At 43.5% G+C, this 15,681-nt stretch overlaps 1 protein-coding gene across 1 annotated transcript in view; it reads left to right on the forward strand.

Moving 5' to 3' along the window:
• Window positions 1–15,681, forward strand: part of LOC139266620 (triadin-like) — a 563,562-nt gene that overhangs the window by 496,326 nt on the left and 51,555 nt on the right. The window contains exon 52 of the mRNA XM_070884212.1: window positions 8,302–8,331. Coding sequence (XP_070740313.1) covers window positions 8,302–8,331 — 30 coding nt within the window. The remainder of the gene's footprint in view (window positions 1–8,301; window positions 8,332–15,681) is intronic.

Below are 15,681 nucleotides of genomic sequence, written 5' to 3' on the forward strand. Positions count from 1 at the left end.
CTGCGGCTGACCGAATCCCGAACAGGCACCAATTGTGGATAAATAGACCTTTTGTGCGTGTTGATGCAAGTGGGGCCTTTCGAAGACTCCTCCAGCTCCTGTGTCATGTAGGCCGAGGTCAGGTCCAGCTTGGTGAACGTCTTCCCTCCAGCCAGGGTCGCAAATAGGTCGTCTGCCTTGGGTAGCGGGTACTGGTCCTGCAGCGAAAACCGGTTAATTGTTACTTTATATTTCCCGCAAATTCTAACCGTACCGTCCTCCTTGAGTACCGAGATAATCGGACTGGCCCAGTCGTTGAATTCCACTGGCGCGATGATGCCTTCACGTTGCAACCTGTTCAGCTCAATTTCCACTTTTTCACGCATTGTGGTGGATGGGTCGCGTACCGGGAACCAAATGGATCTGCACTTTCACCCCCGAGAAGTTTCCAATGCCTGGCTTGAATAACAATGGGAACTTGCTTAGAACCTGGATACATGAGGCGCCGTCAACGGACGAAAGCGCTCGGATGTTGTCCCAGTTCCAGCGGATTTTCCCCAGCCAGCTTCTGCCAAACAATGTGGGGCCATCCCCTGGCATAATCCACAGCGGGAGTTTGTGTACTGCTCCATCATCGGAGACTTTGACTTCTGCACTGCCAATTACAGGGATTAGTTCCTTGGTGTAAGTCCTTAGTTTCGTGTGAATAGGGCTGAGCTTGGTCCTGTGTGCCTTCTTTCCTCACAGCCTGTCGAAGGCCTTTTTACTCATTATGGACTGACTTGCCCCCGTGTCCAGCTCCATAGATACTGGAATGCCATTCAGTTCAACTTTCAACATTATTGGTGGGCATTTCATCGTGAACGTGTGTATCCCGTACACCCCTGCCTCTTCCGTACGAGTTTCCAACTCAATCAGATCCACGGTGGATCGATCTTCCTCTGCAACGTGGTGGTTTGCAGGGTTTGCAGCTCACCTGCACATTCATTGGAGGTGTCCCATTGTTCTGCAACCAATGCACGCATAGTGCTTAAAGCCGGGGCCAGGAGATTCTTCATGAGGCCATAGGTTGTTGCCCCACAGACAGTTAGGAGGATCGCCCTTCGTTTGGTGGCGTTCTCATCCAGTCCAGCTCGTTGGCCACAAACTATTGATGGGGCCGATGATCACCTCCGCAGTGCCAACAGGTTATTAACCGCTTTGCATTAACAGATGATGGCGGCCTCTGGGTCAATTGAGGTTGGGCCACAGCAACAGGTGTGTACATTCTGCCATGTACATTTCTGCTCAAAACCGATGTTACTTTATGCACAGTACTGGCTGAAATTTCTTTGTTCTGCGAAATCTGCTTGGTGTTGTCGCTGGTGAACATAAATGCCTAGGCTATCGTTATGGCTTTACTCAGATTCGGAGTTTCTACAGTCAACAATTTGTGAAGGATTATCTCATGTCCGCTGCCCAGTACAAAAAAGTCTCTGAGCATTTCTCGTCCCCTTCCAGTTTGTTGGCCACAAAGTATTGGTCGAGTCGCTCCATGAAGGCGTCCCAATCGTCCCCTACTGAGAACTTTTCAAGGATGCCGACTGTTCTTTGCATTTTTGCGCGGTTGTTCATTACCTCGTCGCCAATTGTTATGCTCATAATAAATGGTGAGACTGAGTACTGTGTGTAATAAGCAAATATGACCTTAGCTCCTTTATTAAGGTTCCTCGTGGATGACCTGCTTATATACTGTGCTCCCAAACGGTGCTGGGATCCCTTGGGACTCCAACAAGTGGGCCCTCTGGTGGTCAGGTGTAATGCAAGTTACAAAGGGTTAAATACATAACAATCTCATTGAAACATAAGATTCTGAGGGGGATTGACAGGGTAGATGCTGAGAGGTTGTTCCCCCTGGCTGGAGAGTTTAGAATTAGGGGGGTATAATCTCAGGATAAAGGGTTGTCCATTTACAACTGAGATGAGGAGGAATTTCTTTACTCAGAGGGTTGTGAATCTTTGGAATTCTCTACTCCAGAGGGCTATGGATGCTGAGTCACTGAGTATATTCAAGGCTGAGATCGATAGATTTCTGGACTCATGGAGAATCAAGGGATATGGGGCACAGATGGGAAAGTAGAGTTGAGGTCGAAGATTAGCCATGATCTTATTGGATGGCAGATCAGTCTCAAAGGGCTGTTTGGCCTACTCTTGCTCTTAATTCTTATGTTCTTATGTTCTTACCTCTGATGAGGAGAGAGAGGTGAGGAAATGGGTAGGCCATGTATCTTAAGCTTGGTGGGAAGAGATGCTGCAACATACTGGTCAGGGAGAGAACCTGAAAAGCTCTTGGTTGGTGGCCTGCTTTGGGAAGCACAGTTCATTGGGGAGAGAGAAGGGCACGGGCATTAGGAAGCTCAGACTTAGCAGGCCGACCTGAGCTACAATGACTGTTTTGACTTCAATAGACATTCACAAAGCCGTGATGGCATCCATCTCTCCCACTCCCAGCTCAAAGCCACATAATCCAATTAATGAAATGCCTTCTGAAAAATCAGCGGTCAAAGAACTGATTTGCTGGTGGGAATCTGCAGACGGTGCTGTTAAGCTCAGTGGGAGTGCACGTGGTGTGCCTCTCACTTCTAACAGTGCTGCTCCCCCTTCAGTCATGACTCGTACTATCAGGCAGATTCCAATCAGAAGGGCAGAGCAGCAGTGCTGGAAACGAGAGGTGTATGCCGGCCATGTGCACTCCTGCTAAGAGAGTCGGCAGTGCTGCTTGTTGTATTTCCCAACTGCAGATCAGTTGTTTCTGTTATCATATTTTTTTGAGGCAAAGTTATTTCATTAATTGTACTTATCTCACTCATTTAGGGTTTTTTCTGTTGAAGGAATGAAGCCACTATGTGGCTCTCTTGCTGACACCCGCATTGGTCAATATAAATGACCTGATCCACTTTGTTCCTACAGCTGTGGTGATTTACTTTTTCGCAGGTTTTGTGAGTTGCCACTAAATTCATCTATTTCACTTCTGGCCCATTAAACCTGTGGAACAGTTTTAGTGCACTTGATGCTAAGATATCAATAATATTACACCATTAAGATGCATCCACTGGCAGTGGCTTCAATAGCGTCAAACGTTGACGAGTTAAAATGCTCAGATTGAAACTGAGATCAATATGCTGAATGCAAGCACAGAAAAATGGCTCTTTGTATTCCTAACTGGTGTTCTACTGAGTGCAGTGTCATGTGGGATCAAATAAATGGAGGAAAACAGCATTAGGAGTTTGGTGCATTGCAGAATAATAAACTCTTCTTATATGCCTCTGTACTGGGCAGTGGAAGGAATCCAACCCAAAGGGAGGAAAGCAATGTTTTTGAACAGGGAAGCAGGCTGGATGAAAGCACAGGGGTGCACCAGATTTTGGCTGAAGATTGGACATCCCAGTTGTGAATGATCTTTATTCCAGAAAAGTGTTTGGCTTCATGACCAGACATAAATAGCATTTACCACCCCCCCTCCCCCGCATCCCACACGCGCACTCACACATGTATTGCACTTTTCTCTCCTTTTAAGATGACCTTGAGGACATCATTACTCAACCGAAAGGAGCAGCAGCTGATTTTTCACTAGCCCTCTGTCAATGCTCCATCATAACTGGTCACGAGTAAGTGTGGAACAATGACTCAGAATAAATCCTACCCAGCTTTCCCTCATTGTCTAGAGAAGTGCTTCACCTCCGGTTCATCTTTTCTCCTGTTGGAGATGTAAAATTGAATCGAATAGTGCAGATGTGTGCAAGATGTGAGCTGTGAGGAAGTGAGGGTTGCAATAGTGGTGAAAGTAGGAAGTACAGGATGGGCAGGAGGAGAAAGATGTGGAGTAGAATGTGCTGCAGTTATTGTAGAAAGGTGAAGGGAAGCAGAGGAAGGGAGTATTGTGAGTAGTGAGACTGCAGGTGGTATAGGTGTACAGAGAGAGCAATTGAAGTGAGAGGTAAGATATTTGCCCTAGCAACTCCGTAAGGCCATTCAACCTTCGGCATTGCAGTCGTATCCTGGGAGCTAAGTTCCTCGCATAGACCTCCAAAGTGACCTCGTCCCACTGGCGACGGAGCTGTTCCCTAGAAAGTTTTTTTACCCCTGAAGGGGATCAGAATCACCTTTCTCCTGTCCTCCACCTAAACCAGGATGTCTAACATTACAAAAGAGAACCTGTGTGCCCTCTTTGGACTTCTTGCAGCCATTTTTCCATTTGTGAAGTTTCCCTGCTGTCTGCAGCCACAGTGCACCTCCCCTTTAAGAGGTGCTGGCTCCCTCTAAGTGGCATCAGTGAATGAGCTGCTTCCATGAACTTCACGTTGTCCTTGTGCCTATGTGAACAGGCATCCAGACACTTACTTTTGGGTGTGATCGAGTTTCTGGATCAGAATGTTTAACAGTTCACAGATACTCGTTTGTCTACAAAACGTCACTACAAGTAAAAAGCAGAAACATCTTTTGACAACTTAATTCAATCTCTTCAGATTATCTGTAGGGTTCAGAGAGAGTTAGATATTGTATGTGCTCACATGCCAAGAGGTACTTTATAGATTATGAAAATGCATCACAAAATCATTGCCAATGGGTACGTGTGAGGACTCAGAAAATCTACCTTAATGAATGCAAAGCCAAACCCCCATTGTAGATTAAGCTCATTCTTTTTATAATTATAAAAGTAGAGTCTTGTAGTAATCATCATTGTGAAACGTTTCTTTTTTTTTCTGCTGCAGTTCGGATTAAGTTCACATGCTCTCTGCAAATTGTGCTTCAATCCATGGGTGTTTACTCCACAATGACACATCACACCCGTTAAAAAGAAATGTTGTGTTTGAAAATCTGGCTACTGCTTCAGTGATTTCACATAGGAACAGGAGTAGTTTGTAGAGCATGTTGTCATGATGTCCCATCTACAGGATTTTTGACACAAGGCTCATTCTTTAAAGTTTGACATGATTAGAGTTATTTCTCTTATAAATCATATCAAAGACTTCATAGGATAAGTAGAAAATTCCATTAATGTTTCTCCAGTGGTTCACTGAGCAAATGTACTCAATCAAACAGGCTAGAAAGATCCCAGATTTGATACTTAGTTTGTGTTGAGTCATCCAAAACCAATTGCAGTTATATTGCTGCTACAATTATCCTGAGCACAACTGAGCTAGTGAGATAAAATCAGCTCCTGGTCACTATCCAATGGCCCAGCTTGAAGGTGGCCATGGAAGAATGTCCAGAACAAGAGTCACTGCTTTCAGTAAAAGACATGGGAAAATTAGAAAGAACAGTACAAAAATATAGGATGAGCTTATTTGTACTGCAAAAATGGCCACCGTGCTTCAGCCTTTGTCTATGATTGGTCTCCTTGGAGGATAAGCCACACCCTGAAGTTTCACAGAAATGTGTCACTGGAACCACCCATCCCAAGGTCTCACTGACTTTAGAAATTGTAACTCGATCCACTTTTACTCCTTGAAGCGACAGAGGACAGAGCTCCCCAGAAGACAGCAAGGGCCAGCCAAAGTGCCTTACACCAGTCCAAGTACATGCCTCCCCCAGCCAAAGTGCATGCCTCCCCCAGCTGAAGTGCCTTAGCCCTGTACAAGTGCATCCTTCCCCCCCTCCCTCACCCCACCATAGATGGGGCATTGTGTACAGATTGTTAACAGGTTTAATGGGTATGAAGTGAATAGTGACAGTGTTGTGATTTCTGGATATCTTTCACTCCAAAGATATCCTTTGTAGGGTGTTGGAAGAATGTGATCTGTCTTCCCTGAGTTCCCACTCTCCCCTCCAATCCCCCCCCCAACCTGTGTCTCTCCCCCATATTCTCTTTCTCTCCCCCAGCCTCTCTCTCCCAGTTTCTCTCTCCCCCAGTCTCTCTCACTCTCCACCCAGCCTCTCTCTCTCTCGCCCAGCCTCTCTCCCTCCACCCGTGTCTCTCCCGCCCCAGTTTCTCTCTCTCTCTCTCTCTCCCCCAGCTTCTCTCTCCCAGTCTCTCTCTCTCCCCCAGCTTCTCTCTCTTCCTCTCTCCCAGTTTCTCTCTCCCCCCGTATTTCTCTTTTCCTCTCTCCCAGTCTCTCTCTTTCCCCCAGTCTCTCTCTCTCTCTCCCAGTCTCTCTCTCTCTCTTCCACCCCCTCTCAGCCCCCACCACTTCTTGGCCCTCCCGGCCACCGCTCTCGGCTGCCCACCGCTGCTCTCGGCCTCCCCAAGAGGGGTGAGGGGTCGGAGCGGAGGAGAGAGAATTGGGGGGAGAGAGTCGGGGGGGAAGAGAGTTAGGAGGAAAGAGAGTTGGGGGAGACAATCAGGGGGGGAGCGAGTCGGGGGGGCAGAGAGTCGGGGGGGCAGAGAGTCGGGGGAGAGAGTCGGGGGAGAGAGTTGGGGGGAGAGTCGGGAGGGGAGAGAGTCAGGGGGAGAGAGAGTCGGGGGGGAGAGAGTTGGTGCCAGTACCTGAGCGAGCGAAGAGAGTCAGGGGCAAGAGAGTCTGTCAAAAAAAATTCACTGTACAAATAGTTACACTGAAAAAAATTCAATTTCAGTACTTATGAATACCTCATTGTAATGCTGATTCTGTGTAATTTGTCAATAAGAGGTGCAGGAATGTTCTCTTATTTGGACTGTGTCTTAATATAATGGTCAGGATCTCCATTCGGGAGCAATGTAACCAACTGTTCAGCCTTTATTTTACTTGCTTCTCATTCTCTGGATTGTTGTCCATTTTCAATGTTTTATTTATTGGGATGTGTGCAACACTGGTGAGGCAGTATTTATTACCCACTCCTAGTTGTCCTAAGGGCATTAAGAATCAACCACATAGTGTGGAACTGCGGTCACGTGTAGGCCAGTTCCTTCCCTGAAGAAAGGTAGTGAACCAATTGTGTTTTTATGGCAATCCGGCGATTTTACTGGCCTATTTTTGACATGCTATCTCATAAATTCCCAAATTTATTGTATTCAGTTTAACTTGTCATGGTGGGATCTGAACTCACGACCTTATCTAGTAGCATAAGTACAAAGGGACATATTATTGGTTACACACATATATGTTACTAATTATTTGGTAATTTATATGTCAGCGCAAAATTTAGTTTGACACGGACTTCAATAATAATAATGATCAGTTCTTAGTATTTTTCTATCATCATACCTGTATTGGACTAGCAACCCAAAATATGTGGGTTCCATCCCATAATTGAAGGTTTTGAATTTAAATTAAATTAATCTAGTGATGTGTGGCCCTGTGCCAGAAACCAATGACCAATAAGCTGCCAGAATATCATTTAAAATTCAACTAGTCCACTAATGGCCTTCAGGGCAGGAAATTTTCCACAATACCCAGTCTGGCCTTCTCAGGGCGTTCTAGCGATGGGCATTAAATGCAGCCTTGCCGGCACCAACCACATCCTGAGAATAAATAAATAATGCATATCACTGTAAATTAGTGCTGCTGCTATAAATTCTAAATATTAAATGATACACCTTGGCATGCTGCAAAATAACTTTGCCATTTCATATATTTATAGGGAAATTCTGCAAATAAATGACAGACAACCATTTATTTGTCAATCAGAAGGACTCTTGCCACGATGTGCACAAAGTAACTTTGATTAAGGTGTTAGAGTTCAGTTCTGCTTTGCTTATTGCAGATTTTAATGAAAGTGATGAATAACTCTCATGCTGAAAAATGCCCATTTTGCCAACTGACCTCTTCTTAACCATTGAAACATTGAGTAATACAAGACAATCTCAAATCTAAATTCTACTAGACTACAAAAGCGAATATGTAAGTGCATGAAATGAAAATGCAGTTAATAGATTCAATTTGTGATTTTGTTGTCTATGCTAGATGTATTCCTTCAAGATATATAATATAGATTACCACAGTATCTATTACTGTAATGTAATACTGTATGCAAACAAAAAAATATATGTGGCATAAAAGGTGAACTTGTTTATTGCATTATATCATATTTTCATTCACTCGAAGGGCCGAATGGCCTACTCCTGCACCTATTTTCTAGATCTGATACTGAATACTTATTCAACTGCTATATTTATAAATTACTTTTAACTATTTTCCCCCCAAGTAAAGCATTGTTAAAATTAGGCATTTATCAAATAATAATATGAGAACAGCTTTTGCTTTACAGGTAGGCTGCTCATGTCAGGTCTAGATTGTATATATGTTAATCATGAAAATTAATGCGATTTTTCATATGCAAGATGCCTCTACAGGTGACTGTGAATAGGTTTACAGTACTGTGAAACTTGTGGATAAAGTAACAATGCAGCATTTTCATTTACAGAGAAAACTGCCAAAGCAGTGAAGCCACCAAGTAAGTGACGTTTATTTCTATCAGTAGCATAACACTGTTACATTGCACACTGCCCATAGTGGAACTTTACCATCACGCATTCCACAGCTGTTTAACTTCTTTGTCACTTTAAGTATCGATGACCTCCAATTCACTTGAAACTCTCACTTCTCTAAAATACTCTTTGAAGTTTCATTTTAGATCTCCCAATGCCACGATGAATTTTACAAGTGTGTGACCGAGTCATGCGGACCAGAAAGATTGTAGGTTCAAATTCTGGTCTCTGCTGAGTTCACTGATTTCAGCAGGGATGATAGAATGTTTGCTACAATTGGCCTCAGGGTCCCGGTTAGGAGTTATATTTTGATTTTTTTTTAAATTCAATTTTCAATAGATGGGTAGATGAATAAAATATATTTCAGATATCTCTTTGAGATAGGAGAAAACTGCACATCTGCCAATACCATAGATTTGCAACAATTTTCCAGATAATCCTGACAGTAACACCATTCCTGAATACCACTGGAAGATATCCAGCTCAAGATATGTTAATATTTTCATTATCCTACACATTAGCAAAGAAAGAAATAACTTTTTTTTGTCTGTAATTTTAACAAAATATAACTGGATTTGCGGTCATTTGATTCCAATTATGATTTAATTAATCGATTGTCAAAATTGTGGAAAGGACAAGAAATTTGGGATCAAATTAATCATCCAAAAACAAAAGTATCTTGAGAAGTAATTTAACTTAACAATTACATTTTACAGTGCTTTAATGGAAATTATTCTGTTTGAACATTGTATTTATCTTAAGTGGAATTTGAGCATTTCACAGTGGTGTTATTTAGGCAATACAAAACTCCACACTAAACTGCATCTGTACTGTCATAGATGTCAGAACAAGACTGCATTTCATATCCTGAGTCATGCTATTTAAGTTTATGCCATCAATGGTAATTTAAGTACAGAATAATTCTAGTCAAATGGCCACTAAGTATCTATTTGAATGCCTAAACTGTGTTCATTGTTATAAATGTTTTTGTTCATTGTCCTGATGCGGGAGACACTGGGAAAGCTGACATCTATTGCCCATCCCCAATTGCTGAGAAGGTGGTGGTCAGCCATCTTCTTGAACCACTGCACTCCATGTGGTTTGTAGCGCTTTGATATAACTGAATGTCTTGCCAGAAGGCAGTTAAGTATCAGCCACATTGGTGTGGGACTGGAGTCACAAATAGGCCAGACCTGGTATAGATGGCAGATTTTCTTCCCTAAAGGTCGTTAGTGAACCAGTGGGTTTTTATGACAATCCAACAGCTTCATGGTATTTCAAATAACATCAAATACAATAGATACGAATTGAGAAGATATTATCAAATTATTCAGAAAATAGCCATTCTTATTTTGGAAATGGGCAACAATATCTCTTCAGTTAGAATTAAGGAACAATGGAAGAGCTATTGATCTACTGGGTGTATACCATAGGCCACCAGATAGTGGGAAGCAGATAGAGGAGCAAATTTGCAGGCAAATTACAGAAAGATGCAAGAACTATAATGTAGTGATAATGGGAGACTTCAATTACTCTAATATAGACTGGGATAGTAACAGTGTAACCAACAACAATTTGCATTTATATAGCACCATTAATGTAGTAAAACATCCTCCCAAGGCACTTCACAGGAGCGTTATCAAACAAAATTTGACACCATTTAGGATTGGGGAGGGAATTCCAGAGCTTAGCACCTAGGCAGCTGAAGGCACAGCCACCAATGGTGGAGTGACTAAAATTGGGGATGCTCAAGAGGCCAGAATTGGCGGAGCACAGCTGTCTCGGGGGATTGTAGAGCTGGAGGAGATTACAGAGATGGAGGCTGGGACTTCACCAACAGAAGCGCGTTTGATGCGGGCAGCATTGGTGCAGCGTGAGAAACCCATGCCGAAGTGCAGCCCGCCCTCTCCCTTTAATCTTCCGTGACTGGGGCTTGTTAAGTTCTGCCCTGTGGGTTTCCCGGCCAATTAACTGGAAGCGGGTCTGATGACATCATTTGATGATGCATCATCAGCTGGTTTCCTTAAAGGGACCATGCCCAACTTTTTGTTTGACAGTTCATCTGTCAGTCTTTTGCAGCATTGAGCAACTGCAAACACTGACAAACACTTCACAAAGGTGCACGGCTACAGCCAGGCTCTCCCATGACTCCCTCCAGATGTTTATGGTGAGAGTCATACCACGCAGGGAGGTTCTCTTCCATTCCTATGGGCGGAAGGGACCTCCCCAGGAGATCAACACAGCCTGGTTGCACACTGCACATGAGGGCACAAGCAGGGATGTCATCTGGAGGAGTTGGCTACAGTGGCTTAGTGAGTTGCAGGGAATGGCGAGACATAAGGGTACCCCCCACAATGGTGATGAGTGTGAAAGGAATGGGTTGAACATTGCAGGGATGCTTTATGGAGCTGGTGTGGGGTGGTGCCAACCTGGCGCATCATGTGGCAGTCAGGGTATACAGTGTGAAAAGAGGGTATGGTGAGGCCATCACTGGCCTCCCAGGCAACAATGCGGTCAGTTGCTGATGAAGCATCAGGTGATTATGGAGAAGGTTGGTGTTGTTGGTAGTGATGCTGATGTGTTTAGTCATGTTGGTGTTTGGGCTGATTGTGGTGCAATTCCAAGGACCAAGGTGAAATTGTTTCAAGGGCACCGATGCTTCTGGATTAGATGGCAGGTGAGGTTGAGATGACTGAAGCAATCTGTCAATAGTGAGAGAGGTTGATCCAAGGAGGTGACAGTGAATAGAGAGTTCATTGCAAACACTTCCAAAGTACATACAGCTCAAAAGTCTCTTCTAAACCCTGAAGGCTTCAGCTTCTGACATTGGAAAGTGAACAGCTGTGAAATGGTAGCTTTTATACCACTTCTGCAACTGTCAACTAGCCAAAACAATAGGGAGTCACTGAGAACCCGACTCCACTTACCTGGCCTGAAACCCGAGGGACAGCTAACCCATCAAATGTTTGGTAAAATTATAATTGCCTACTTTTAAGCCTCGTAACTAGAATTGAAGTACTTTTTAATGATGTTAATTACCTGACCCGCCGCTTGCTGTGGGGTCTGCCATCCGAAAGCAAGTCTAACAGCTGAGAAACTCACATGGAGGTGGGTTCAGAATGGTATCTCGACTCGCTGTCAATCAGGGCCATTTTGACAATGAGCCTGCCTCCAAACCCGCACTCACAGGGCTGGGAAGCTTCCGGCCATGGAAAGGTGAGGTTTGAAAACAAGAATGAGAATTTTAAAATCAAAGCGTTGCTTAACTGGGATGCAATGTAGGTCAGCGAGCACAGGCAAGATGGGCGAGTGAGATTTGGTGCAAGTTAGGACACAGGCAGCAGAGATTTGGATGACCTCAAGTTTATGGAAGGTAGAACTGGGGAGGCCAGTCACAAGGGGGAGGAATTTCTCAAATGTGTACAAAAGAAAGTTCTGAATCAGTGTGTTTCCAGCCTATAGATGTAGGAAATTTGAGGTAATGAATTGGGGCAAGTGGAGTATGTTTCATTGGGGGAGCATTTGGGGAACAGTGATCATAATATCATCAGGTTTAAAATAGTTATGGAAAAGGGCAAGGACAAAGAACAATCAAGTGTAAAAATACTGAACTGGAGGAGGCTAATTTCAATGTGTTGAAACGGGATCTGGCCCAGTTTGATTGGAATCAAGAATTGGTCGGCAAACAGTAATTGAACAATGGGAGGCCTTCAAAGAGGAGTTGGTTCGGAAGCATAATAAATATATTCTCATGAGAGGGAAAGGAAGGGCATCCAAAGCTCGAGCTCCCTGTAGATTAAAATTAAACACAGAAAGGAGGCTTATGAGAAATGTTTGGTTTGTAATACAGTGGCAAACCAAGCTGAATACAGAAAGTACAGAGGAGATCTAAAAAAGGGAATAAGAGTGGCAAAGAGAGTGTATGAGACTAGATTAGTGACTAACATAAAAGGAACCCCAGAAGTCTTTTATAAACATAAAATGGTAATCAAAGGAAGGGTAGGGCCGAATAGGCACCAAATAAGATATCTTCTTGTGGAGGCAGAGGGCATGGCTGAGGTACTAAACAAGTACTTTGTATATATCTTCACTAGAGAAAAAGATGCTGCCAATTAAGCAGTAAAGGAGGAGGTAGTACCGATATTGGATAGGTTAAACATAGAAAAAGAAGAGGTACTTAAATGATTGGCAGTACTCAAGTAAAAAAAGTCACCCAGTCTGAATGGGATGTATCCCAGGTTACTGAGGGAAGTCAGGGTCAAAATTACAGAGACTCTGGCCACAATCTTCCAATCCTCCTTAGGTATGGGGAGATCCCAGGGGACTTAAGGATTGCAAATGTTATGCTGCTGCTCAAAAATGGGGAGAGGGATAAACCCAGCCATTACAGGTGGTTTATCCCTAACATTTAGACTATAGATTTAGATATAGATATAGATCCCTAGGTTTAGCCTAACATTGGTGGTGGGGAAATCTTTAGAGACAATAATCTGGGACAAAATCAATTGGCATTTGGAAAAGTCTGAGCTAATAAATAAAAGTCAGCACAGATTTGTTTAAGACAAATTGTGTTTTACTAACTTGATTGAGTTCTTTGATGAAATAACGGAGAGGGTTGATGAGGGTAGTGCAGTTCATGCTGTGTATATGTATTTTCAAAAGGCATTTGATAAAGTACCACATAATAGACTTGTTAGCAAAATTAAACCCCATGGGATTAAAGGGAGAGTGGCAGTGTGGATAAGAAATTGGCTAAGGGACAGAAGGCAGAGTATAGAGGTATATAATTGTTTTTCAGACTGGACGGAAGCATACAGTGGTGTTCGCCAGGGGTCAGTATTAGGGCCACTGTTCTTTTTAATATATATTAATGATGCGGATTTGGCTATACACGGCTGTTAAAAAAGCATGTGGGATCCTTGACTTTATAATAGTGGCATGGGGTGAATTTTAACACCCAAAAATGGGTGGGTTGGTGTCAGGACAGATGCTAAAATTTTAAAAATCTGAAACCTGACCCCAATCTGCCCACTTCTAGGTTTAACGGAAGTGGAACAAGGGTCTCCCAGGAGGCAAGTTGGCAATTTAGATACTTTAATGAGGCTGGCAGCCTCTGATTTAACCAGCTTTGTAGGTTAAACAGTGGCCAGCCAGGTTTCCCAGATCTCGGGAAACCCGACAGTTGATAGCAGACGAGGACAGCTTCAGGGAGAAGGTAAGCACCTTTATAGCACTGCTTTTGGGCCAGGAGGAGCAAGAGTGCTACCACTGGCCCACCCAAGCTCTGTCCCCACATCAGGTTCCCCCACCCTCTCCCGAGGTTGAGTAACCAGACCTACCTGCTCCTGCGGCCTGCCCCGGGGTCTTCCCCATCAATCAGGCTGACTTCTGGTTGGGGAACCTGTCAAGTACAAAAGACACACACTACAAGTCAACAGCATGTGGGGAAACACGGATATCCGGATTTCCCATCCGAAACGCCATCCGCCCCCCATCCCACCCACCTACATAATCCAGGCCATAGAGTACAAAAGCAAAGATGTTATGCTAAATCTTTGTAAAACACTTGTTAGGTCTCAATTAGAGCATTGTGTTCAATTCTGGGCACCATGCTTTAGGAAAAATGTCAAAGGTTTAGAGAGTGTGCAAAGGAGAACTACTGGAATTGTACTCAGGTTGAAGGTCTTCAGTTATGTGGATAGACTGGAGAAACATGGGATTATTCATTTACAAAAGAGGAGGTTAAGGGGAGATTTGACAGAGGTTTTCAAATTCATGAATGTTTTTGATAGAGTAAATAAGGAGAAACTGTTTCCAGTGGCAGAAGGGTCAGTATCCAGAGGACACTGATTTAACGAGATTGGCAAAAGAACCAGAAGCAACATGAAAAAAAGAAAATTACACAGCGAGTTGTTGTGATCTGGAATGCACTCAATGATAGGGTGGTGGAAGCAGATTCAATAATAAGTTTCAAAAGGGAATTGAATAAATACTTGAAAACATTTACAGGGCTATGGGGAATGAACTTGAGAATGGGACTCATTGGATAGCTCGATCAAAGAGGCATGACTGACCGAATGGCCTCCTTCTGTGCTGTATGATGAACACAATCATAATTACTAAGAAGGTGGGACTCAGTAAGATAATGGGACTAAAGGCAGATAAATCCCCTGGACCTGATGGCTTGCATCCTAGGGTCTAAAGAGAAGTAGTGGCAGGGATAGTGGATACATTGGTTGTAATTTACCAAAATTCCCTAGATTCTGGGGAGGTCCCAGCAGATTGGAAAACTGCAAATGTAATGCCCCTATTTAAAAAAGGAAGCAGATAAAAAGCAGGAAACTATAGACCAGTTAGCCTCACATCTGTGGTTGGGAAAATTGGGAAAATGTTGGAGTCCATTATTAAAGAAGCAGTAGCAGGACATTTGGATAAGCAAAATTCGGTCAGGCAGCGTCAGCATGGATTTATGAAGGGGAAGTCATGTTTGACAAATTTGCTGGAATTCTTTGTAATAAACAGGGTGGATAAAGGGGAACCAGTGGATGTGTTGCATTTGGTCTTACAGGAGGCATTTGACAAGGTGCCACATAAAAGGTTACTGCACAAGATAAAAGTTCACAGGGTTGGGAATAATATATTAGCATGGATAGAGGATTGGCTAACTAACAGAAAACAGAGAGTCAGGATAAATGGTTCATTCTCTGGTTGGCAACCAGTAACTAGTGGGGTGCCGCAGGGTTCAGTGCTGGGACCCCAACTATTTACAATGTATATAAGCGGCTTGGAAGAAGGGACTGAGTGTAATGTAGCCAAGTTTGCCGACGGTACAAATATGGGAAGAAAAGCAATGTGTGAGGAGGACACAACAAATCTGCAAAAGGACATAGACAGGCTAAGTGAGTGTGCAAAAATTTGGTAGATAGAGTATAATGTTGGAAAGTGTGAGGTCATGCACTTTGGCAGAAAAAATCAAAAAGCAAGTTATTATTTAAATGGGGAAAGATTGCAAAGTGCTGCAGTACAGCGGGACCTGGGGGTACGTGCATGAAACACAGAAGGATAGTATGCAGGTACAGCAAGTGATCAGGAAGGCCAATTGAATCTTGGCCTTTATTGCAAAGGGGTTGGAGAATAAAAGCAGGGACGTCTTGCTACAGCTATACAAAGTATTGGTGAGGCCACACCTGGAATACTGCGTGCAGTTTTGGTTTCCATATTTACGAAAGGATATACTTGCTTTGAAGGCAGTTCAGAGAAAGTTCACTAGGTTGATTCCGGAGATGAGGGGTTTGACTTATGAGGAAAGATTGAGT

The sequence above is a fragment of the Pristiophorus japonicus genome, chromosome 7 (assembly GCF_044704955.1).
Source record: "Pristiophorus japonicus isolate sPriJap1 chromosome 7, sPriJap1.hap1, whole genome shotgun sequence".
NCBI lineage: Eukaryota > Metazoa > Chordata > Chondrichthyes > Pristiophoridae > Pristiophorus > Pristiophorus japonicus.